Here is a 24,366-nt window from a genome sequence, read left to right on the forward strand (position 1 = left end):
CGGCGGCATGGGCGGGGCACATACATGTTTATGTCTAGCGGCCGGGTTTTGCTTCTTCTTTTCAATCTTTAGCTTAGGAGGGATGTTCAGAGGGTGGGGGCTCTTTTATGAGGTTCGGTGGGAGGGGATGATGTATTATTTGCGGTTACGGGGCGGGGAGGGATACACGGCACATTCTGCGAGAGCTGATTTTCTTTAGTTGTTGCGGGGGTTTACCCACGGGGTGAGAGGTATAGGAAGGGGAGGGGGGAGGAAAGGAAGGGGTGGTGGGGGAGATGTGAGACTACTACCAAGTCTCGACAGCGAGATGGGCAAGGGGACGGAGGGAGAGAGAGAGAAAATCATTAAAAAAAGAATTGGGGAGATAAAGAATCTGTGGCGGCCTGGTTACGGAGGCGGCGGCGGCTTATTAATATCAATTACTTTATCCTTCCATGCTTGGGGTTTTGTGTGTGCTGTGATGGGGGGTTGTGATTGTGATGATGATCGTAGGTTTCTCTGCCAGAGTCACCCTTCTTCAGAATTCGTTTTTGGATTGAGTGATGACAGTAACTGGATAATGTTGTTTGGGTCACCTGAACGGAGATTTGTCTCTGTTGGTAACTGGATACTGATTCTGCTCTGAGCTGGCATTTAATCACATCAGTAACTCAACACTGGCTCCACAGCTGATGAACTCTGGCAATCAGTTTCTCCTCAATAGCAACTCGCTAGTATCATTGGCATCATTAGGTTCTAGTGGTATTGCATTCCCCTTCAGTAACTGAATGATGTCCATGAAATCGACAGCTGCTGGCACAATAAATCCATAGCATAGCAATTTACAGCTATCTCGACTATCTTCACTAATCAGAGAGTGAATCAACTTGATTGATTCAAGATAACGCTACAATTTTATGCCCGCTGCTCACCATGAGCAACAAGCCCGGTATCTATGACCCAAAACTCCTCATCCCATCAAATTCCACCAATGTAATACCCAAAGACCATCCTCAGGATCCCAAATGCTAACTCACGTACAATAACCCCACCACCTACTCATCAGCGCCCCTCCGCCCCTGCCAACGGCGGCGCCAGCACCGGCGCTCCCGGCGGCACCTCAATCACCCCCGTCATCTCCTCCACCTCCCCCCTCCTCCCCTCAATCCACCTCCTCCACCACCCCGGCGGATCTAGAGGCTTATAACCCCCATGGAGCGGCGGATAGACATCCGTAAAAAAGTACCACACATGTCCCACCACCACTCCCATAATCTCATCCTTCGGCACCGTGCCATGCAACACAAAACTAAACCCCATCAGCACCCACGGCAAGTACGGCGCGGTGAACACCAGCAGCCCGAGGAACGAGAGCCGCGTATCCGGGTTCCGCCGCGACCAGATGTAGACGAGTGTACTGGACAGAGGGTGCCCGAGGAAGGGCATGGAGACGAAGGGGGAGAGCGCGATGAGGCACACGCAGGAGTAGAGGAGGAGCCAGGAGAAGTGGGCGGGCGAGCGGCCGGAGGATTCTTCGAGGAGGCGGGAGTAGCGCTGCATGAAGAAGGCGTGGAAGACGAGGTCGAGGGAGAGGGGGCCGAAGTAGAGGAAGGTTGTTAAGAGGCGCCAGAGCTGTGGGAGGGGAGGGTTAGCTGGTGTGTTTGCTGGAGGGGCTTTGGGAGGGTTGGGGGGGACGTACTTGGTGCTTGTAAAAGACGGCGCGGTAGCTGTAGAAGAGCTTGAGTGAGTTGACGATGTCGCATTGGACGAGGACGCTCGTGAGGACCGTTGCGGTGGTCCAGAGGCGTGTGCAGACGGGCATTTCCCAGAACCATGCTTCGAGGGGGAACCCGGCTTGTCCGCCGAGTCCTCCATTCCCGCCACCCATCATTTGGTCCATGGCGGTGTCGACTGATAAGTGTGGCGATTTCAAGGGGGCAGCTTCAGCTATTGATGCTTGAAGTCGTGCTTGGATCAACAGAGCATCTGGCGTAGTAGATGAGGGTGTTCCTAGGATATATCGTGTGGGGGTCCTTTGTAATGTCTGTTTTGTTCATGGAGTGTGATGGAGACTGAGATCTCATAGAGCTGTCCTTTATCCGAGATAGTGCCGTTCGGTCACTGTGGATGATAGGGTAGCGGGAAGCACAGCCACAGGGACGGTCGCATTGCATTGATCCCTGTCATGTGGGTGCCATGGGAAATCCACTTCACACGAAATCGCGTCAATCAACACAACGAAACCTAACTTTTATCTCCAATTTCGCGATCTCACCACCACCACGACACTCGACACAGTTACGGTATATAATTCGTGTTTGCGCACACTTCATCTACGATAATCGCAACAAAATCACCCATAACCCGCCTCTGCGCCGAATTTACCAACGCGTTTCCTCGGCCCAACCTCCCCAATTACCAAGGGCCTGGGAAGCTGATATCGCGATTCCTCAATCACAACCCCCAAACAACAAACCACAAACCACACCCACAATGCCTCAAAACCTCGCTCGGCGCGAAGCCCACCCCTCCAGCAGCGGCGGAATCCGCAAATCCTACAGCGGCAAAACCACCACCAGCACCACCGCCTCAAAGCGCCTATCCTTCAGCGCCATCCAGCCCGGCGACCCCGTTCCGCAGCGAAAAAAGCGTCGCTACCACCCCGGCACCGTCGCGCTCCAAGAAATCCGACACTATCAACGCACCACCGATCTATTGATGCTGAAACTCCCGTTCTCTCGGCTGGTGAGAGAGATTGCGATGACGCTTGTGCCGAGGAATCAGGAGCTGAGGTGGCAGAGCCAGGCGATTCAGGCGTTGCAGGAGGCGGCAGAGGCGTTTTTGGTGCATTTGTTTGAGGATACGAATTTGTGTGCTATTCATGCGAAGAGGGTGACGATTCAGCCGAAGGATTTGCAGTTGGCGAGGAGGGTGAGGGGGATGTGGGGGGGGTTGGGTTAGGGGGAGGGGGAAGGGGAAAGAGGAGGATGGACTTGGCTGGATGGCTGGGCTGGAGTCTGCATTATTGGGAGTTCGGACTATTGTATTTCGGCGCTGTTTGGGCTAGGTTTCTTGAGGGATGGCTTGTATGAAGGGCTTATGGGTAATAAGCTCGAGCTTGTCAGAATATGTTAATATTGGCTGTCAAAGATATTCAGAGGACACTTGAGCTGAGGATGAAGCCTTGATACTTCGCCGTGATCACCAATAAGCTACACGATCCATTGCACAACCCCCAATACCGCTGAGTGACGTCCCAAAGCTTCCCGCGCTTAACCCTTCGCTCCCTTAAAATGCAGCACCGCCGACAAGGCGGCTATGTCCAAAAAAATCCAACAGGCTTCTTAAATTGCCTTTTCCCGTTCCCTTGCAATACAATATACTCTTCCAATTACTCCGTCCCATCAAGTCCCTACTTTCAATCATCGCTAACCTCGAAATCGAACACGCCAAGTTTCGCTGTGAGTTCCGACAGCGACCTCTCCCGTTTATGCGGCTTTGCCACTGGACTACCATCGGCCCTCGGGTTATCATCCATGGACCTTCCGTCAAAATACCCGTCTGTATGGCAAACTCTCTCGAATCTGGGCGTGGTATTCCGCATAACGGCATCCATAATAAACGAATCGCTCCCGGCGGTCGTCGGCCGCATAAGCTTGCTCATTTCCGCATCATCTTCATACAAGCTCCTCGTTTCCAGGCCATGGGCAATATTTAAGTTTCTCTGCAATAGCTCCAGGAGGCGGTCCTTTTGCTTCGCCCATCTCGAATTTAGGATTTGTATTGCCTGGTCAATATCCTGCGCCGTGGGTATGGGATTGTCCTTCTCCTTCATATGGACTCCAAGTGTAGTCAGCGTTTTCCGAACAGCGTGTTTCGCCCCACTTTCTCCTTTGGCGGCGCTATGAGCATCAGAGATGATATGTCTCATGCGTTTGACAGCTTCGTTCTGATCATCCTGCATCAGGGGCAGACTGAGAACAGTAAAGTTCTTAGCGAGAGCGTTGACAAGAACTGTGAAGCCATGGAGATTAATATTGTTGTGCTCGCAGTATATATGGGTGATTGTATCATTGCCTTCAATCACTGAAGAAAGAGTGTTGGCGCCTTCGAGACCGAGGTTTTGGTATTCGAGTTTGAGAACTTTGAGTGCGTTGTTCTTCTTCAACCCCGTCAGAGCATGGTTAAGCCCAATCCCAAAGCGCGCGATTTCAAGATGTGCATACTCTCCAGAGATATCCAGCTCTTCAAGTGTAGAATTTTCTTCGAAAACTCGTTGTAGAGCAATGCATGTATCCTCTCCGGCGTCGTATGGAAGCGACGCCTTGGAGATGTCCAAGCATTTTATCGTAGTATTTTCCCGCAAGGCCTCCAAAAGTTGTCTGAAGTGAGCTTCCGATTGATATTCCACCATCCGCATGGTGACATGGGATGGTGTCAGGCAATCTTTGATGGCAGAGGCAATATCGCTGTTGCCTTTCTCGAGTCTATTTGCACTGATGTGCAGCTGCATGTCTCTCCCTTCTCCTGGCACATGGCACATAGTCCGCATGAGAACAGCCACTTGGGTGCCAGTGAGATTACACTGATCCATTTGTAGTAAGTGGAGAGACTCTGACATATCGCTATGGAGGTAGGTTGAGATTGCATCGAGAGTCTGGTCATTTATCTAGAATAGTTAGTAAGGTTGTTCTCCGGTTGTGGATCATGCTGCAAAGCGTAGTGGTAACTTACTGGAACACCCGTCAAGACGAGCTCCTGAAGCTTCCAGGCCAACATGACCTCGGCAGCTATCAGGGGCTCGTCTCCAGACGTGCTGGTTACTCGTGATAGGTCCAGCTTTCTGATTTGGGAGAATCGACTCATAGTTATGGGGAAATCTGCCAGGTTCAGGCGCCCCGGGTTGTCAGCTATGTTGATACACTCCAAGGTTGCGTTTTGCTTCTCCAAGTTGTTCAAGAAAACTTGAAGACCTCGGTCAGTTAGCCCACATCGTGCAACCTCGAACGACCTGAAATGGCAGAGTCTCTCACGTAATGCGGGAGCAATCTCTTCCAGATCGGTCTCGCCAAGTTCAATGCCACTGAAGACTATCCAGTCGACATTTGTCAGTTGTGCTCGGCAAAGGGGTAAAATCCCAGCTGCAATTTCACATCCCGGGTCTTTAGATGTTCCTTCTTCCTCCTCGTATGTATCTCGTGGCCGTCTCCTCGGGAGAGTATCACCAAAGTTCATCCGCCGTGTTTTGTATGTTTTCAAAGCCAAAGCCTGCACTTCCTGGTAAAGCAAGGCCCTTCCATCGGGGACTATGTCAAAGTACTTCTTGATCGGAATCCCTGATCGAGACTTCAAAGCAATATGATCCTTTCCGTACTCGTCGACTGTCCCATGAAGACATTCTAGATCTATCCCAGCGAAGGACATTGATCGAAACGACTCATTGTAGCGCAGTGCTCGAAATATTGTCAGAAGCTCATGTGTGCTGTATCGTCTTGAGTCAGACGGCGGCAAGAGGAGGAACTCAGGTGAGTCTTCGACCTCGTAACCAATTGTATACCTAATGTTACTAGGATTGCAGCCATAAGCAAGACAGTAAGCGATTAACGTTCTGTCAAACGCTCCATTATCCTCAGTGGGGCCAAAATCGACATTCGAATCATCGAGTACTTCTTTCGGTCCGCTATACAGAAAGGTATAGTCCAGCCACTGTGGCTTGAGGTAGAGTATTGATCTGAAGATATCACGTCCAATATCCGGGCCCTGGGACGCTGCCAAGGAAATAGTAACTGCTTTCTCAAGTGGAATACGGAATCCCAGCTCCAAGGTGTCATCGTTGTTGTTTATTTCCATAGTCACCAATGAAACCAAACCGTAGCTGTTTCTATTTGCCTTAACGTTCATAGGACGCGAAGGAGACTCGTGGAAATCCGGCAGGGAAATCAAATGCAACAAGTTGATACCGATCACAAGATAGCATGCAGTCGAGCTCAACTTGGAAAAGTCCTCGGAAGATTTGCCAGGTGCTTTGTTAGCTGGCCGCCGAACTACTCGGTATATCTTGAAGTTGTTCTCGTCATAGTCCTGCGACGCTTCAAGTAGGCGTCGGATGTAGCTTATGGTCCGCGGGGGAAACGGTTCGTCTGCCACCAGTTTCGCTTTCAGGGCAGCGGCTCGGATAGAGGTGTGCCATAGGTCTGCTTCTCGGGGGTCTTGGAGCATAAGCTGGATCGAGCCGACGCTACTTGTTGCCTCGTCCAGGTATACGACTTCCGTTATGAAGTACGGCCTGCCGCCTTCAACTCTATATGCTGCCACAATCTGGTTCAGGAGAATCCCATTGTCGCCATCGCTGCTTGATCTTGAGTTCAAGGACTGGATTTCATGTAATGATCCGATCGATGCCGTGGACGAGTGCCTTGTCCCAGAGTATCGTCTATTTGCCCTTGATATCGTTGGGAACGCCTCCAGTGCTCTTGAAAGGCTCTTGAACCTTATCAAGTGGGTATCTGTGAGGGCAAGATATTCTTTCTTCTTCCGAAACAAACCAATGGTCGTCTGAACCTGCCCATGATACAGCAACTGCTGTCCATCTTTGTGAAATGCAAAGCCCACCTCTTCAGATGAGATGTCAATGGAAGATGTCTCCATTGCCTCACTACTCGCCACGGATGCCTCATCCACAGACAAAATCGATTTCCTTCCAAGAGACCCAAATGTCGAACCAGGTCTGTACCTGTGCAGACGCTGCCGAGTTGAGGATGAAATCTGGGTCCCCCCACTAACAGAGGCCGGTGAACCATCTAGCTGTGAATCACGGCCCATAGGTGAACCCTGGCGTGGTGCAGGTGAATGGCTTGCGAACCTCTTGCGTTCCACCGGTTTAGTGTCATCCTTTTGGTTTGTGATCAGTGGCGTAAGAGAGGACAGTTTCGCCCTGGAGAACCGATTTGAGGAAGTCTGCGTGCCATTGCTTCCCCCTGAACTGGAGACCATTGTTATATTAGGTTGGCATTAAGGGGACTTATAATCTAGGGTGGGCCAATCCCTCACGGGTGTGATGTTGCAACCAGTATACGGTCGTGCTGTCAAGAGACATGCAATCCCTATACTCTTTCCCCCATACCATACAATCAGAAGGCAATGTAATCCAGGAAGTCTAGAAGGTGGGGAGCTCCAGACTGTTGGGCGACCAGTTGGCGGGCAGCCTTGTAGCCACGGTTCTCTGTGTCGCTGGTGATGTTGCACTGTGAGCAGCTGGAGTCAGGGCAAAGCTCAAAGCACAAACAACTTATATGACTGTTTGCAGTGTCGGATCCAGATAACGTCAATCCGTTTCGTGTCAGATGGGGATTGACCAAACGTCAAGTTCTGCTCAGCTTCGCGTCCCGAAATCAACAGACGGTACTGGCGTTCACCCGTCGTGCGTCTGTCGCTGTCCGTGTCCAGGCTTAAACCCACAGTAGCTTAAGCAAGGGGAAATCACACACAACCAGAGCTCAGTATAGAATTGAATAAAGGGATAACAAAGGGCCTGCCATGGGGTTGAATATCACGATCACAAGAAAAGAGTACGAGGCATTTTTAGGCCGTAGTATGGGGAGAGGAGGCGTAGCTCGTATTTTTATGCCGTTCCGTTTGACCTTGGTGGGATGCGGAGATCTACCAGTGGGCCGGTACATGCAGTCGGTCGATGGGCGATAAGATTTCAGGTCCTGTGTATGAACGACCGACAGGGGATTGCACATCAATAGCATCGTCGATCACGTGATATGGGGTGTTTTTAGATGCGCTCCGATGCACAGTGCGAACAGTCGTCGTGTTCAACAAGATTTGTAATGGGTTGTTTCAGAGGTTCATGAGAAGAGATTAGAACTCGTGTTTCATGAATATAATCAATATAAAGTCCGGCGCACAGTTCCTCGCATAGCCATATTCATTCCGGCGCCTTGGCAAATTATCCAAGAACGGCCCGGACTCTCAACATATCCACACTCGCCACAGCCTTCACTTTTACGTCAGATATTAACATATATTGATCTAATATTCCTCTCAAGTCTGATTGATCTAATGCTCCTCCATATTCTCCTGCTGACGTATAACTCCACCCATGCAAATCACACACACCACACCGTCCTATGCCGCCGATAACACCTGGCCATCAATATGCATTGAAAGCGCCTCCTAGTATGACGACAAAGGTCCGCCTATCTTGCCGATATAATTTGTGCGCCTTAAAATAAATGAAAAGAAAGGGAATATGCCTCCGCAAAACTCAGGTCTCTGTTGGTGGCCTGAGCAATAGTCGATCGTACGACATGTATGGAGGATAAAGTTGTTGCGGTTGGCCGAGTATATAATATAACTTCAGCAGTTGCATTCGCCGAGTGTCCATTTACTCCTTGGCAACGGCCGGATCCTCATCACTATCCTCAAACTCTTGGTCTCCATCTGCGTCCTCGTCCTCATCAAAGTCATCGTTCATCTCAGCGTCTTCTCCCGAGCTGTCGCTGCCTCCAAAGTCGTCCTCGCCATCGCTCTCATTCCAGAAGCCGTCATCGTCGTTGAACTTCTGCGGCGGAGCATCCACCAAGGTGGTGGGAAGAACAAAGCCTTCCGGGATATCAGTCTTGCTCTTCTCAACATCCTCATGAGCCTTATCGATGTAGGCAGCACGATCGTTGCGGTATAGCACGCCAGCGTCAACATTGGCGGGTGACGAGACCTCTGGGTCATCCATGAGCAATAGGATGGAACGGAGAACGGACTCGACGCTCTGCACTGATGTCCAACGCTCTGTCGCGGACTCGCCAGACATCTCGTCTTCTCCGGCGGGGTGAAGGATCGATATGCAGATCCTGCCGTCGGGGTAGATGTTCGGGTGGTAGATTGGGCGCAGGAATTTGAATGAGGGCGGGCTCATGGGGTAGTTCGAGGGGAAGGACATCTGAGCCTGTTGTGAAGTTGTCAGTTACCACTCATAATCGGATGTTCATGTGTGATGTTACATACCTTGAAGTAGCCGCCGTCATAGTAACTGTCGGAGTTGACGACCATGAGGCCAACCGTCCATTTGAAGATGTTGGATCCATCGCAGGGCTTCAAGGAGTGTCAGCATACTGTTTGAGGGCCAGAGAGTCAAGGATTCGTACCTCTACGGTGCACCACTTTTCTTTCTGCAATGCCTGCAGTTCGTTCATAAGGCGTGTCTTTGCCATCTTGGACGATGAAAACGGCGAGAGTGAGGTCTTGCAGAAAGTATAGTCGAGTTTATGACAAAGTCAATTCCGTTCGCCGAATGAAAGATCGAGTCCTGTCGCAAAAGAAACCGCCACCAAAGTGGCACCCAGGTGAATGTGTCGGTTGATCTGTCGAAAGCGGATCGAGGGTCCAAGGTCAGGTCAGATTGTCTCTTTTGTAAGAGCAACTAGCGAGCGAAAGAGTGACAGGCGAGGGCAAAATTCCAGATCGAATCTTGAGAGAAATCAAAAAGAGCTTGTTAAACACAAAAGAAGTTGAATCTGGGAGGATCTGGAATTAAATCAGCAAGGCTACGTCAAATGGTCGAGTGGTCTGTGGCTGGTGCCCGAAACTGCTGACTATGCGTGCCGCGTCCAGCCGCTACCGAGTACCGATGGCCTCGCCTCATCAAACAGGACAAACATAACCGCTTCAAATCAACAACGTCAGCCTTGCCAAGGCACTCTGTAAATTATAACAGATTCTAGAAGTTCCTGGGCTATTTTCACATACTCAAATTCAATACCAATTCATCAAATAATTACATCCTATTAGCAAATATATGCAGTATGAAGTTTCTTCTTCAATACTTCAACGCCCTAAAGAATGCGACCCGCTCAGATCCTGACCAATAAAAACGCCACCGCACCCTCTCTTGACAACGTTTTTCACCCTATGTATAATCCCAATCAAACCATTAGGCGCCGGTTACATAACCATGTTCTCCTTTCTGTCCTTTACCCTTCGCTTCTCTGCATTCCTCAGATCCAGTCGTGCCTTCGCTGCTGCTGCCCTCTCTGGGTCCAGTGTTGTCCTTGATCTCGTGCTTGCCATACTTGACATTCTACTGGGTCCCAAGTTGCCTGATCCGGCTCTCTCTAGGTCTGCAATGGACCGCGGACGAACTGCAGCTGGTCTGGAAGTTTCATGTGTAGTGCTGTCCATGGTTGGTGGGAGTTCTGGCACAGAGCGTAAACTGAAATCCGATGCAGGCTGAAGCGTTTCTGGCGTATGCGACGCACTTTTATTATTCCCAATCTCAAGTGCATCAGACTTTGACCTCTGATGTTTTGGTCCGTCAAGAGATGTTTGGACACGCGCCGTCGCTGATCTTCTTCGTTGCAGTGTAGAGCCGGCGAGAATCGGCTTTTCACGATCCTGTGGATCTTCGTAGATTTCGCACGGCTTACTAGCTTCTGGTTCTCTCCTGCGCGTATTCCGTACCGGAGGCATTACGTCCTGTCCTGCCATCACATTCCCATCCTGTAACGTCGATTTGAACTGAGTCCTGGTTGACTTGAGATCCCCATCGTTCGAATCAGCGGCACGATTGTCCCCAGTTCCCTTTTTTGACACCAGAGGGCTTCGTTCGACTCTCGATGCAGCGAGTTTCTCTTTCAGGGCAGCCATCTCCTTTTTCAACTCTGAAACTTGGTCGTGGCGCTTCTTGAGGAGATGTTCCGCGTCTCCACGTTGTGCTTTCGCCGATTCTTTGAGGTTGTCGTACTTAGTCTGAAGACCTTGCAGTAATTGTGCTTGATCATGTCTCATCGATTCTGAAGCTTCCCGGCGTTTCTCACTTTGGTTGAGTTTCTCGTTTGCCTTCTCCAGGTCCCGAGACAATTTGGTATTTTCGTCACGAAGTTTAGATGCCTCCCTTTGTGACGTGGAGAGGTCTAGTCGCAGGCGTTGTACTTCGCTCTTGAGGTCGCTCGCGGGCTTCTTGATCTCTCCATTTCCACCTTCTTGTTGTTGATCTCGGTCCCTCAATACATCCCTAAACTCGTCGACTTGACTTCGATACTGGACCGCAAGCGCAGTCTGCCTGGCAAGGTTCTTCATCATGGTGGGCGAGTCGTCGTCGATCCCATTCAAGTATCCCTCGGCAATTTGAGCTACGAGTTCAGCAATCCTATCTTCCATCTGCAACGCCCTTTTCTGTGCTTCCTTGAGCTTGCTTCCAAGATCAATCGCCTCTTCATCCTTCTTCTTGGCATATGATTTGGCCATTTGCTTGTACTTCACAAGCTTTGTCATCTGAGCCTTCGCGTCCTCGTTGTATTTCTCGTACTCCGATTTCCAATAGCGACCTGACTGCGAATGTGGCTCGTTGAGATCGATGGTCACGTCCCCGTCGAAGTCGTCCATATCTCTTGAGTATAGCCTACATTGAGGGTCCTCGTTTCGAAGTGAGCTTTCCATTATTTGAGGTGCCGTTAGGCCCGTCTTTATATCCAACTCCAGCAGTGATTGTGGAGCATCAGGATCGGAGGTGCGCGTTTTCGATTCCTCCATTCTTCTCCTCTTTGTATCCCTCACATTCTCCAGAGTCTTCGTCAGCGCAGTGCGCCTCAGCGATCTCCCATCTTGCTCTACAGCAGCCCCATTCACAAAATGTCTGGAGAATTTCCCTGGGCATTCATCTGGGATGTCACTGGTGCTGTTTGGTTTCGCCTCCTTGTCTTTGACGGTTGCGCCAAACGAGACCGATTTCCGACTCCTCGCTGTTCCTGGGGTCATCAAAATCCCCTTCGATGGGCTCGATATACTCGTATTTTGTTTTGGGGCCGGCATGTTTGTCGACTTGGCAATTTGCTCAAAGTGAGTGTCGTCGCCTGGTGGTGCAGGAGTGCCAAAGAGGGCACTTTTGAACGCTCTCGCTGCAAATACCGGAGCTGGGGTTTCGGGCGGTTCTTGGCCGTCTATTTGGAGCTTTGTGTCAGTTTATTCGCCTGTTGTGAAAGGAATGGGCGAGTTTCTTTGTGACATACCCTCTCGACGCGTCTCCTCGCCGTTTTTTCCCAGCCACCAACCAAGCATATTTCGCGTATAAATTGTTTCTTTCTATTAAAATTGTAAGGAGCAACTCATAGCCCAAGGCAATTTGAGGGGTTGAGGGGCGACGTGGCGGTGTTTTCTCAAATCGGCGTCGGTTTTGGCATCTTTTGTTTACTCTCGTGAACGGACAGGGATTGAGTTGGGAAGCCACACTAGCGCAAGGCACAATGGTAGCCTTGTGGGTGACGGCTCAGATACAAATACGTTGTGGCAAAATATTATCTATTACAACGTCCTATTTAGAATCTGATGTAGGAAATTTTGATTCTTTTTGTGTTCCTATATGGGGCTTTTTTCTGGTACCTTAGTGGCTAAATGCATATAATATAAATATCTTCCGTCCTAAATTATAAGTTTTAGCATTTTTAATTCATATATTTAAGTTACTCAAACATATAAATTTCCTGCTTCCAAGCTGTAAAGGGGCATCCCTCTTCCAGCTGTCTGCCCCGCCATCTATCCAACATTTTCGCACCTTCTACGGTCTCATTCTGAGTCGCCTAGCCCAGCCGCCTGCACCAATGGCGCCATTTAATGGATCACATAGGTCAGCCTCGCTGTAGCTGAAAAACCACGAGACACACCGGACAAATGAACACATCAGGAAACATCCATTGGCGATTGGCTACAAACACCGAAGGATCAAAAAGAGGCGTTTCTAGCGACGAACTTATCTACTGTCAAGGAACTGCTCTCCCCCGTTAAAATGCTCCGTACATCCCTAGGCTCCCAATTAATTGGGACAGCAATCCTAGGCTTCTTAACATGAGTTCAGCTCGTTCATCTCTGTCCATCGCGATTTCTCCTCGCGCCGTCGTCGTCCTCGCATGTCTGTTGTCCCAAGTCCCAGGTGCGCAATCTACAATCTGCTATGATACGACAGGCCTTCCGAATACAAACTACTACCCATGTGAACCGGATGCCACAATCTCCTCCTGTTGCGCAGCAGGCGATGTCTGCTACAGTAATGGACTTTGCTCTCCTAGTCAAGCCCGGAAAGACGCCCATCCAAAGGGTACTTTTATAACCGATTTCTATCGGGATAGTTGCTCTGATCCATCATTTAAAGACCCCAAGTGCCTCTCGCAATGCTTCAATGGTGAGCATATTTAGATTTCAGTTATCGTAGCCCTTCGTGCATGTCTTTGTCGATAAATATTAACGGCGAAGTAGAATCCCACCAAGGCATCACAAAATGCGGCCAAAATAGATATTGCTGCTATGGGCTGCCTGGATGCAACTGCAACGACGCTAGGCAGGTTGTCACTATCGTAGATGGCTCTGTTATTGCTACGATAGATCTCGGCGTATCGACCTCTATCGCTCATACCTCTTCGTCGACCTCAACATCTAAAGATCCAACAGCAACAACCACTGCGCCAGAAAGCAGCACGCCTGCAAATACTTCGCAATCTCAAGGAAGCAAAAGCTCTGCAGTTCCGATTGGCGTTGGAGTTGGAGTCGGCGGGGCAGCTTTAATAGCGGTTGCCGCCGCGGCATTCTTTTTACGACGACGCAGAAGGCAAAAGTCGCCTCCTTTAGGACCTCAACCGAAGTCCGAGACAAAGCCTGACGGATTGCATCCCGAAATGATGATAAGTCACACTACCGCAGAGCTACCTAGTCCCCATGGAACCCCAATGTACGAGTTACCGGCTCCTCGATGAAAGGAATTGCGGCATTGCAGGCTAGGCGCACTGGGAAGGTTGGGTTGGATGTGGCGAGAATAGAAGATGGACACTGCGAGGTGATTTTGCTCCGAATTAAGGGGGGCTACCTAAGGCCATTGCAGTGGCGAGTGGGAAGGAAGTACATATATTTAACTGCCTAGTTGGCAGTCTTAGAAATGGAAATGGAAGACCATATTAACCTTGCGATACCATGTTTATCAGCAACTAAAGAAGTCCATTCAGGTAGCTCAAGGACAAAAGATGCTAAAACTACGACCGCCCGACAGATCATCGCCCGACAGATCATCGCCCGACAGATCATCGCCCGACAGATCATCATGGAGATCAGATCACAATAAGAGAGCTCATCGATTATTCCCCAATCTACCCCGTCCTACCCACACCCACCAAACCTAGAGCTTCGAGACAAACCACCCCGAAATAACCGCACAAGCTTGTGTCACCCCATTAATAGCAGAAACCCCATAACCCCCCATCGCCGCACTCTGCAAATACGCAAATACGCGGTGTGCCCCAACATTCCCCAGCATTGACTGAAGTGAAGCCGCAACGGAGCCTGGCGTGATATTAAAACGACTTTCTGTAAACGACAACACTGACAGAACTCACCAGCAACAGGACCGGTGGCGCCGAAACCCATCGATGCGAGGAGCGGACCGCTGAGAGCAGCGGGGGTGAAAATCCCGACTCCCTCAATGACGAGTATGGCGGTTTGGCCGGGGTGGGCGACGATCCATTCGAGGGCCACGGATGGGACATCTGAGATGTTGAATCGGAATACTTGGATCAGGGAAGTGAAGGCATTGGAAGGTTTAAAAGGTTGTAAGGTTGTCGCCATATTGACACAGTTATGCTCAAAGTTGCTTTGTCTTTCTCTTGTGATCGGGATGGGAATGTCGTCAATGATATTGATGCCCAACACAAGACTGTTGGTGTTATCCGACCTAGGCCTCAGATGCGGCCTGCACGGACCAATGAGGAGGGTATGCAGGTTCTTGATGTTGTTGGACTTGCAGCTGTGGGGGTCAGCCTTATTGTGTGACACTCTTGATTGTATGAAGCAACCGTGTACGGTACTACCTCCGCAAAAAGACTTGCTTCGGAGGACCGTTTAATATTGCGTCTCCAATTCATCGGTTGAGACTGGGTGAACGAACGGGGACATGCAGGAAGCCTCCATACCATGAGGCACCACCTGCGCCAATATTAGAACAACATAGAACTCTCCGTAGAAGATGGGTAACATCCGTGAATAATATCATCGATTTATGCAGTCTTGTAGTCCCTCAAAGAATACAAAACCTCAATAACAATCTGAATTCCCAATCCCCCCACCCAAACGTTAATGGTACGTACAACCCCCCTCCCCTCTCCATCCCCCACCTAACTATTGAAAATCCTCGAATACAACAACTCATGCCTCCCAATCCACAAATCCATAACCGGCACCGTCTGCCCCGCATCCTCCACCTTCCTCCCCCAATTCCCCCTAATCACCCTCTCAATCCCCCTCTGCACCTCTTGGCTCGCCAACGACTTCTGCGCCTGGTACGGCCCAAACACACTCGCTCTTACCGCTGCGGATAACAGAGCTTTGACGTGCGAGAGCATGTACACGTATGCCATCTCCCGCTCCCCAACCCCGGTGATCCGCGCGATGATCCCGAAGAGGGGAGCGAGGTGTGCGGAGGCGGGGGGGAGGTCGTCCGTACTTGCATTTGCCGACCTCAGCAAGACCGAGAACCCTTTCAAGACCTTCAGAGTCCCCTCCGAGGCATTGTTGGATGGCGGAATCGCCGAACTAAACGCCCTATCCCAAATACTCAACATCGCCCTCCCCTGCGCAACACTCGCGCGCCGACCAACGGTACACATGGTGGCTGCATCCAGCGCGTCATCCAGCTCCAAAAGGCGTTCTGGATGGCGGTGCCCGGCGAGGACGAAGGGGAGGGTGGCGGAGGCGTGGGAGGAGAGGGAGAGGGTTAGGAAGGTTGCGAAGGAGTGGGGGCGGGTGTGCGAGAGGTAGGATTCAAGACCGGAGCTAAAGGCGAAGGAGCCGAGGGGGAGGGCGGAGTCGGCGAGGAGGAGGAGGAAATGGGAGGAGGTTGTCGGGTTGTAGACTATGGGGGATGGGTTAGCTTTTGGATGTGTGGGAGGAAAGGAGTGGGAGGAGAGATACCATCATTCGAGACGGCTGGTTGGGATGGGAGGGCACGTGGAGTTGCGTTGGTGACAGCGTTCAACCTCTCCTCCGCGTCTTGGAGTTTCCGTTTCAACTCCGCGATCTCATTTTCAATCAGCTGCGGCTGCACTGCCTCGGTCCTAACACTACTATCCGCCATGAATGCATTAGGTGAATCGAACAAATCGTTGTTATTTGCGTGATGTCGTCAGACTCCCATCCCACCCTTATCTTGATCCTTATCAGTGAAAGAAAGACCGGATTAAGCTATGTGGGTCCCTGCGCGAACGTGGGGTACCTGGAGCTAACGGTTGCGGCCGCTAGTGTGCGTGGTTGACTTGACTAGTTGACAACGTGGGAGGTGCATCTCGATTCACACCTAAGGTCATATCTGCGTTCAGAGGCGAACGGAGTGTATGGCTCCTCGACAGGGCATTTGCGGATTACGGGCCCTATCCCGACTTGCGTGGCCGTCGGCAACTCTTACCCGGCCACTCGCCTCTCAGATGCCCTCCTCACCACGCCAAAGCTCTAGATCACCACACCACCGCCTCAACTCCTCTATCTCCAATCCACCAAAACCAAACCAACAAATGCCCTCCCCCTCACCAACACCCCACATCCACATCCTCGGCCTCGGAAACCTCGCCAAACTCTTCGCGCACTCCCTCTCCCTCCTCCCCCACCCCCCCCAACTCACGCTCCTAACCCATCGCCCCTCCCTCCCTCCCTCCTCCCCCATCACCCTCGTCCTCACCCGGAATTCCACACCCCTCCCATCCCCCCCCTTGGAACTCTCCCTCATCACACCCCAAGGGCCGGCAATCACACACCTCATCCTGACCACAAAATCGCCCTCCTCCGCCGCCGCTGTCGCCCCCCTCCTCCCGCGGCTGTCTGCCGATTCCACCATTCTATTTACCCAGAATGGGATTGGTGCCGTTGAAGAAGTCTCCTCTCTCTTCCCCGCTGATGCGCAACCAACATATCTCTCCGCCATAGTAACACACGGTGTTTTCTCAACCGGTCAATTCAGCGCCACGCACGCGGGGGTGGCGGATCTGAAGATCGGGCCCGTCTCGGGGCGCACCAGCGAACTTTCGACGTCGGCGCGGTGGCTGGTTGATACGATTTTATCATCTGAGGCATTGGCAGCGACAGAGGTGGGAGCGGATGAACTACTCCACGTCACTCTCGAGAAACTCGTCGCCAACGCCGTCATAAACCCCCTCACAGCCATCTTCCGCATCCCCAACGGCTCTGTCCTCTCCCCCTCCCTAACCCCCCTCCGCACCGCCCTCGCCTCCGAAACCAGTCTAGTCATCCTCTCCCACCTCTCAGCCCTCCACCCCGACTCCCCCCTCCCCCCCTCAAAAGCCGAGCGCTTCAGCGTCGCCAGGCTCGCGGCGATGGTGGAGGGAGTTTGTGAGGCGACGAGGGGGAATCGGAGTTCGATGTTGCAGGATGTTGAGGCGGGGCGGGGGACGGAGGTTGGTTATATTAATGGGTGGATTGTGGGGAGGGGAGAGGAGATGGGGGTGGGGGTTGGGGTTAATGCAGGGGTGATGGGAATGGTTGAACGGGGGGAGGTGGTTAAGATTGAGGAGGTGGGGCGGTTGCTTGAGAGGATGAGGGAGGGTGTGGAGGGAAGGTAGTTGGGAATGGAACATGGACATACATAATCACATACATCATTCACATACACATCATAATCATAAAACACATACTATCAAATCACAACACACAAGATAATGATATAAGCGGGTAATTTCTGGTATTTCCACGTCTCCCCCCCACCCCACGGCTCCCCATGAGGGAGCCCCAGTGAAAAGGGGGAATCTATACACAGAATCGCGAGTTTAAGCTGAGTCCCAAATGGCCCTGACATCAAGTCCATTGACGGCGCCATTCCTTCCCTTCCCAATTTGCCTATTGCCTCTTCTTCAATCCCTCAGTCCTATTTACACTTCCATCCATCCATATTTAATGTCCTCCCCTAATCCCTGCGCGCAACGGTTCGTCCATAATGTGTGTTAACTAAAAAATCTCAAAAAAGGCTAGGTCTCTGAAAACAGCGTTTTTTTGGGGGTGTGGTTTTTGGTTGGGTTCGTTTTTTGAGTTGTTTGGTGGCGTTTTCAAAGAGTGATAAGTGAGATTTTTTGGGTGTTGAAATATTCGTTACTTGTTGACGTCCGTCGTTGGGGTCTAAGGTTGTGTGTGTGTTGTTGTATGTATGGTTGAAACGTATAAGAATGGTAATATAAAAAAGGGTCGTCGTTCGGAAGGTAGAGAGAGCCAAACTACAATTGGAGGCCGGCGACACTGTCGCCCCAGCCCCCAACCCACTCGAGGTCTCCGAGGTTATCCTTGCAATAAACCTCCCTGGCAGTATGATCTACATTCTCTTGCTCCCCAGCAGGTGTGCGGTTATGATATACTGCCGTCGTTCGCGAAAAGATTGGTGTGTGATGAGTATCCTTGCGTAGCCAGGATGCATCCTTTGCCTTGTGCGCATTGCCGGTCGCCGCCGGCTTGTAATCCAAAACGCCTAGAGCTCCGAATCCGGAGCTCGCAGTTGTTGCTGATGATGCCATTCCTACAGATCGCTTACCGCGCCAAATCTCCGGGCCCTTCTCCGCGCTGTGTCCAGTGTATGCTCGGCGACGAGCACCAAGTGCGGCCCATTTGTCCAGGGGGTTCGACTTGCGCTTGCATGGTGGAGAGTACAGCTCCGCTGAATTCTTGGCTGATGAATTCTGGAAGAAGAATCCATCGTTGACATTGTCGCCATCGATATCGCTGATATTCTCTTGGTCGGACTCGACTTCGTTGACAGTTGGTTTGGTATTTACATCTGAAGAGCTCTTGGTTGAAAGTACAAGCTCCTCCTCGTCATCGCTGAACTGTGCAGCAGTCTCATCCTCTTCGAGCTTGATCTCGTCGTGGCTGAAGGTGCGAGCGTTCTGGGCCTGTCTGCTGAATTGATGATCCTGCTCTTCCTCTTCAAACTCCTCATCGTACATGTCGCTCCAGCTCTTGGAAACCATCTCCTTCTTGCCGAAGACAGAAGGCATAGCCTTTTGCTTCGTAACGTTGATTGGCAGAGAGCCAGAGATGGGTGCCAAGTAAGAGAACCTCTTCATCATGGGACGGCTGTTAGCCAATGAGAAAACAGAGCCTCCAAGCGACGAGTTCATAGCAGATGCCATCGAAGAAGTCTGGGCGCCGATTGAAAACCAATCCTTGGTGCTTTCCTCGGACTTGGGGAACAGGTCCTCGGTGTAGCTCTCCGTGTCCGGGATGGACAGTTGGCGGATTGGCTCAGGTGGGCTGGCATGCAAGGCCTTCGCCCATGGGAAGGCGCTGGAGGGTTCGATCTGGGGCGTCTTGATGGTTGGTGTGCGGAGAGGCTCGCGGTTGGCACTGGCAATGGGCTTGCGAGAGATGGTGTGGTAGTCATCCTCGAGCTCGTCCGAGACGGTGAAGCTGACGACACGGTCGATGGCATCACGAGCGCCTTGGAGGGAACGCTTCTTGGGGTCCAAGCTCATGCAGTTAAGAATGACTTCGAAAGTGTCCTGGGACATGTCCGCGAAGACATCGAAGAGTGCTTGGTTGTCCCGTGAGAAGTCGAGGAAAAGTGGGTCGGCTTCAGTTGGTGTCGTAAAGGGGTTGCGAGAAAACAAAATGTTAAGCAAAATGATGCCGATGGCCCAGATATCGGCCTGAGCTGGCGAATATCCAGCGCCAGCTGAGTCATATTGTTCTGGGGCCATGTAGCGGTCACTACCAACAGTAGTCTCGTATGACCAAGTGTCCTTGGTTGCCAGCCCAAAGTCGCCAAGCTTCATGCTGCCATCTTTCATGAGAAAGATGTTCTCGGGCTTGATGTCACGGTGGTACATCCCCTTGGAATGGATGTATTCAACCGCATCGATTAACTGGATCATGAAATCCCGAACGTGCTCAGTTTCTAGTGGGCCGCAACCAGTGCGAATAGCTTCGTACAAATCGCCATTGGAGCAAAACTCTAGGACGAGGTAGACGTGGTTGTCCGTCTCGAAAGAATGAATGAGATTGACAGTGTTCTTGTGATCGCCGAGAATGTTGTGGCAAGCCAGTTCCTCGGACTTCTCATCGATGGCAAAGCTGGACTGAACGTCTTTGGCGGCAGACTTCTTGGTGAGGCACTTGATGGCAACATTCTCGCCAGTGAGCATGTCGTTCGCCAGGAAAACCATGCCAAAAGAGCCATGGTTCAAAGGCGAGACGGTCTGGAACCGGCCGTCGAGAACCAAGCCATCGTAGAAGTTATCTCTTAAGCAATCCATTTTGTAGGTGGTAGCCGTCGAGGTATGAGAAGAAGGGATTGAGGATAGCGTCGATTAATTGAGAGGGGGTGGTTGATTGTAGTATACACCAAACGATTCGTAACGTATTAGCCTAACGAGGGCAATATGAATGTCGAATGCTTTTGTCTGTTGAAACAAGATGATGGATGGCAGTCTTATGCTGAATGTATGGCGGACAAGACGTAGTAATGTAAAGGATGGTGCTGAGAGTGATTGATAGTGTTGCTTAAGATAATAATGCTCCGTATAGTATTGAGAGGAAAAAAAGTTGAAACTCCGTATCGTATAGTGTCAGTGGCTCATGGGGTGGTATCGAATTGCTGGTAACAAAAGAGAAGTGATCGATTGATCGTAAACGGATGAAGGTCGACAGGTGGACGAGTGTCCGGAAAGGAAAAAAAATAATATATATCGTTATAATGACATGAGAAATCGGATGAACTGCGAACGGGGTTCGACGAGTGATGGAAGTCTCGAAAAAAAGAGTTGTTTGGTTTGCTGGAGGATGTCGAATCCAACAAAGAAGCAGTGGCGAACGGGAGTAGGTCAATCAACGGGGATGTTGGTTGTCCTTGGAGAATCGAAGGCCGCCGTGAATAGGTGTCTGGTAGATGGTGATGGCGGAAGGTCACTGAGCTGGGGGGGTATGACTCGATCGATGGTGCGGTCGGCGAGATCGTTGGGAGAATGAGCCAGCAGGCTTTTATAAGGAGGCTGATAGCAGAGCGGCAGTCATCAGCTGACGAAGTTGATTGTTAGAACAGGTAGTCGAAGATGTGACTCTTCGGCCGCCGTGTTCACGAACTTTTTCGACAACCTTGATGGTGGAGTACGCGTGGAGCCTCGGAGCAAGACGAAGCAAAACCGGAATTTATGCTGAACAGTTGCGGCTTTGAATTATCGAGCAGAGTGATGAAAGAGTTTCGATTGTTGTGACACAAAGGATGTCGAGGGTGATGTTTGTTGTTGTGTTGTTGATTCCTCGTTGGTGGTTTGTCTCAACAAGCGGTTGACGATTTGGGGGGGGGTTGAGGGTTCTAGGTGGCGATTGGGGATGCGTCGGAGGGTCGAGAGTGAGATTGGGGTGAAGAGAAGAGGAGAAAGAGGAGGATGGATGAGCAACTGCGTGCACGAAATCGAGCTGCGTCCAGTCCTATATGGAAGATGAAATGAAGTTGTGATGTGATGAGAGAAGGAAGAAGCAAGAGGAGGATGGTCGGATGGAGACGAAATGGGGTCAGTCATGGATGGGGATATCAGGGTGTACTTGACCTGAGGCCGGCGGCTGGGAGGTAATGGCAGCCTGAGGCAGGAATAAATGCGGGAACGGTACAAAAAGGTGGGTATGGTGTGGGCAATGCTGGGAACTGCTGGCGGTCAAAGAAGCGTTAACGCAGGCTGAGCACTAGCGCGGTCGGAGGGTGGCACGGTGGCAAAAGGTGTACAGTAGAAGGTGCTGGAGCAACCGCCAATCTTCCATTTGCTGCAAGGGAGTACATGCCCCGCCCGTTTGATTGAGATTGAGATGGCCGTAACCATACCAACCGTGTGAATATGAAGATGAACGGTTGGGGGTTTATGGACACGACCAAGACTCACCTCGACCTCAATCTCCACGAAGGTGCTACGGTGCTACGATACAGTACAAACATGAGGGGAAGATCTACAAGTACAATCGGCATCAATTCGTATAATGGATTCCAGAAGTAAACAAGCAAGGGATTGAAGGGAGGGAGAGTCTCTGATGATGATGAATGCATGTTCGGCATCATCGATGGGATAACTTTTACTCCTGCAGCAACCATACCTGAGACCTGCGGGAGATTGATCACAGGAGGTGTACACTTGGGGGTGTATGTATCCCCGTATCCCCAACGGTTGGTCCTGACCGTGTCCAGCACAACCAAACTACTGTACCAAATGTACCCACACGTGTCATGAACCATTTGGCTCAATGCACGTCCCCTCTGAGGTCTGGAGACCAATCGATGAGCCCTGATCAGCCACCTTGGCCCAGCAACAACAGACACGACCCGTTGCCGCTTTCACAGTCCAGTAACCAAGTACTCTTCCAGCACCTTCTACACATAAATCTGCACTGACGGCTGGGGAACAGTATATCTCCATCAACTAGCCATATCTCTACCGAGTTTGGAATCTTCGGCGTCTTGAGCGAGCGGATTATTACGAATAGGCCGTTGTTCCAAACTTAGATGACGAATGTTGCGTAACCACACGAGGCGGATAGCCGGTTGCCCAGCGCGTCTAGATCAGGAGCGCAGGTCATCAGCCAACCGTTACCTGCGAACCGCCCTCCCTACTCGCACTGTGAACCACGGAGTACTGTACGGAGTTACAGTACCTCTTACCACGCGTCTCCTGAATCGCCTCCCTTCTCCCTTCCCCTTCCCATTCAAAGTTCGCGGCGGGTAGGGGCCATCTAGAATGTGATCTATAAAATGTGGGGGAAAGCAACGCAACAATGCTTCCCATAGGCCATGGCATCATCGCTACTGAAATAGGACAAGCCAGGCTGTTCAACCATGTACTGTAGCAGCAACCAGCATGGCAAGGACGGCAATTCGTGCTTGCATCGGTGGCTGATCGCTGATCCCCGCGGCGCCTCTGAACGGCAGGTCCGACACACTGGCGTGATCGTGTGCCATCATCACGACGGCTACATTGTCTCATAGTACGACGAGGGAAGTGCAAGTGCAAAACGCTATACTGGTACAGTACTACGACTATACTGTACTATCGTATGTAGGGGCCGCGAATCCCGTGCTACGTCGTTGTTTCACTCTTCCATTGACGGGGGAAGCGTGCAATGGTACTTCCCTCCCCCGCAACGTTGGGTGAAAGACACAAAGTACCACGACGACTTTAGTCAGGCACTTGACCTTGCCCAGAAGCCGTTTCATGAGTCCGCTTCCCCAACGATCAAACACATCAGATAGAGTAACTCGCATTAAGCATCACGACTTAAACTGGTCCAATGTTTCTCTGGTCCAATGTTTCTATATCCCCTCATCCCCCTCACCTAATCTCAAACTCGAACTCCATAACCCCTTATCTCCAGACGGGACCAGAAGCTCCAACCTCCAACCAACCTCTTATCGCCATATCGGTATCGCGGGACCGACGACGGGGCAAAACCTGCTCAAGAGGCGAAATGCTGCTTCATACTTATGTAGTGCTTAGTCCCATCCTCGTTTCAAGTGTCCAAATAACCTTCAGCCCGGCACGCATGACGAACCAATAACTTCCCCGCGCAGTACACCACCACCTTCCCTCCGTCTCGACCAACCAACTCGTCCTTTGGGGCGGGCGAGGCCATGACCAGCTGTTTTAGCCAATTCTACCCGCCCTTGCTAACCGACCACTCGTTGAAGCCGCGCCAGTGCGGCTTCAACTCTCGCTGTTTCTCCTTCCCCATTTCCTCAAGGCATGGCTCAGCTTGGCCTGCTGAGACCGTTTCGAGGCCGTGAGCTGCATTCCAAATCGCACATGCCGTGCCAGCCGCTTCGACTGACGAGGCCTTGCTCTGCCGCTTAACTTAGCAAGCGCCAGGAAGCCTCGAAGGATTCAAGGGGCTACTTACTTACGTAACGTAAGTGACGGTGGAATGCGGGGGACTGGGTAACGCGGTGGATTTACCCCACCAACGTCAGATAATTGTAGATAACTCAACAATGAATCGTGAACACCTGGGTATTGCTGAACGTGAAACCTTACTAGCCCAAGCAGTATTAGATGTCAAATCTGGGAAGTACAAGAGCGCATATCACGCTGAGAAAGTGCTGGGGTTACCCAAGAGTTCCGTGACGCGTCGTGCCAACGGAGGTTTGACACGCTCTTAAGCCCGCTAGCAACAACAGAGTTTGTCAGGCGCACAAGAGGTGATACTTCTGAAGTGGATTAAGAACCTAACAATCAGTGGTTGAGAAATCCAGTCGCACCGGTCACTCAATTTTGACGACGCGACGCCAAACTCACTTCCGCCCCAACCACGATTCTCCCTTGGTTACCACTAGGTACAGCGATTCATAAAACGGCATCCCCATCTGCAGGTTGTCCGTACGCATGG

The 24,366-nt window shown here is 51.2% G+C and overlaps 10 protein-coding genes across 10 annotated transcripts; 3 read left to right on the forward strand and 7 right to left on the reverse strand.

The window, feature by feature from the left end:
* Positions 1-705: 705 nt before the first annotated feature.
* VC83_07812 (uncharacterized protein) lies at positions 706-2,033 on the reverse strand. The gene is made up of 2 exons (XM_024471376.1): positions 1,679-2,033; positions 706-1,611 (listed from the first exon to the last, which is right to left on the reverse strand). The coding sequence occupies exons 1-2, from the start codon at positions 1,877-1,879 to the stop codon at positions 1,042-1,044; spliced, it is 771 nt and encodes a 256-aa protein (XP_024321139.1). The 5' UTR covers positions 1,880-2,033; the 3' UTR covers positions 706-1,041.
* Positions 2,034-2,940, forward strand: CSE4 (centromeric DNA-binding histone H3-like protein cse4; the record flags this gene model as incomplete). Its single annotated transcript, XM_024471377.1, has 1 exon — positions 2,034-2,940. Exon 1 carries the CDS (start codon positions 2,176-2,178, stop codon positions 2,938-2,940), a length of 765 nt encoding a protein of 254 aa, XP_024320972.1. The 5' UTR covers positions 2,034-2,175.
* An 8-nt stretch (positions 2,941-2,948) lies between these two features.
* Positions 2,949-7,684, reverse strand: VC83_07814 (uncharacterized protein). The gene is made up of 2 exons (XM_024471378.1): positions 4,714-7,684; positions 2,949-4,648 (listed from the first exon to the last, which is right to left on the reverse strand). Exons 1-2 carry the CDS (start codon positions 6,970-6,972, stop codon positions 3,398-3,400), a joined length of 3,510 nt encoding a protein of 1,169 aa, XP_024321138.1. The 5' UTR covers positions 6,973-7,684; the 3' UTR covers positions 2,949-3,397.
* A 309-nt stretch (positions 7,685-7,993) lies between these two features.
* Positions 7,994-9,496, reverse strand: VC83_07815 (uncharacterized protein). Its single transcript, XM_024471379.1, has 3 exons — positions 9,129-9,496; positions 8,989-9,075; positions 7,994-8,929 (listed from the first exon to the last, which is right to left on the reverse strand). Exons 1-3 carry the CDS (start codon positions 9,192-9,194, stop codon positions 8,372-8,374), a joined length of 711 nt encoding a protein of 236 aa, XP_024321137.1. The 5' UTR covers positions 9,195-9,496; the 3' UTR covers positions 7,994-8,371.
* A 243-nt stretch (positions 9,497-9,739) lies between these two features.
* On the reverse strand, positions 9,740-12,247 carry VC83_07816 (uncharacterized protein). Its single transcript, XM_024471380.1, has 2 exons — positions 11,988-12,247; positions 9,740-11,918 (listed from the first exon to the last, which is right to left on the reverse strand). Exons 1-2 carry the CDS (start codon positions 12,034-12,036, stop codon positions 9,925-9,927), a joined length of 2,043 nt encoding a protein of 680 aa, XP_024321136.1. The 5' UTR covers positions 12,037-12,247; the 3' UTR covers positions 9,740-9,924.
* Positions 12,248-12,456: 209 nt separating this feature from the next.
* Positions 12,457-14,185, forward strand: VC83_07817 (uncharacterized protein). Its single transcript, XM_024471381.1, has 2 exons — positions 12,457-13,153; positions 13,228-14,185. The coding sequence occupies exons 1-2, from the start codon at positions 12,820-12,822 to the stop codon at positions 13,719-13,721; spliced, it is 828 nt and encodes a 275-aa protein (XP_024321135.1). The 5' UTR covers positions 12,457-12,819; the 3' UTR covers positions 13,722-14,185.
* VC83_07818 (uncharacterized protein) lies at positions 14,138-14,879 on the reverse strand (the record flags this gene model as incomplete). Its single annotated transcript, XM_024471382.1, has 3 exons — positions 14,138-14,301; positions 14,355-14,761; positions 14,818-14,879. 3 exons carry the CDS (start codon positions 14,877-14,879, stop codon positions 14,138-14,140), a joined length of 633 nt encoding a protein of 210 aa, XP_024321143.1.
* Positions 14,880-15,128: 249 nt separating this feature from the next.
* Positions 15,129-16,310, reverse strand: VC83_07819 (uncharacterized protein; the record flags this gene model as incomplete). The annotated part of the gene is made up of 2 exons (XM_024471383.1): positions 15,925-16,310; positions 15,129-15,865 (listed from the first exon to the last, which is right to left on the reverse strand). The coding sequence occupies exons 1-2, from the start codon at positions 16,085-16,087 to the stop codon at positions 15,129-15,131; spliced, it is 900 nt and encodes a 299-aa protein (XP_024321142.1). The 5' UTR covers positions 16,088-16,310.
* PAN5 (2-dehydropantoate 2-reductase (Ketopantoate reductase) (KPA reductase) (KPR)) lies at positions 16,311-17,582 on the forward strand (the record flags this gene model as incomplete). The annotated part of the gene is made up of 1 exon (XM_024471384.1): positions 16,311-17,582. Exon 1 carries the CDS (start codon positions 16,344-16,346, stop codon positions 17,580-17,582), a length of 1,239 nt encoding a protein of 412 aa, XP_024321050.1. The 5' UTR covers positions 16,311-16,343.
* A 645-nt stretch (positions 17,583-18,227) lies between these two features.
* VC83_07821 (uncharacterized protein) lies at positions 18,228-20,258 on the reverse strand (the record flags this gene model as incomplete). The annotated part of the gene is made up of 1 exon (XM_024471385.1): positions 18,228-20,258. The coding sequence occupies one exon, from the start codon at positions 20,256-20,258 to the stop codon at positions 18,228-18,230; it is 2,031 nt and encodes a 676-aa protein (XP_024321051.1).
* Between the last annotated feature and the right edge of the window lie 4,108 nt (positions 20,259-24,366).

Source organism: Pseudogymnoascus destructans, assembly GCF_001641265.1.
Source record: "Pseudogymnoascus destructans isolate 20631-21 unplaced genomic scaffold scaffold_22, whole genome shotgun sequence".
Classification (NCBI taxonomy): domain Eukaryota; kingdom Fungi; phylum Ascomycota; class Leotiomycetes; order Thelebolales; family Thelebolaceae; genus Pseudogymnoascus; species Pseudogymnoascus destructans.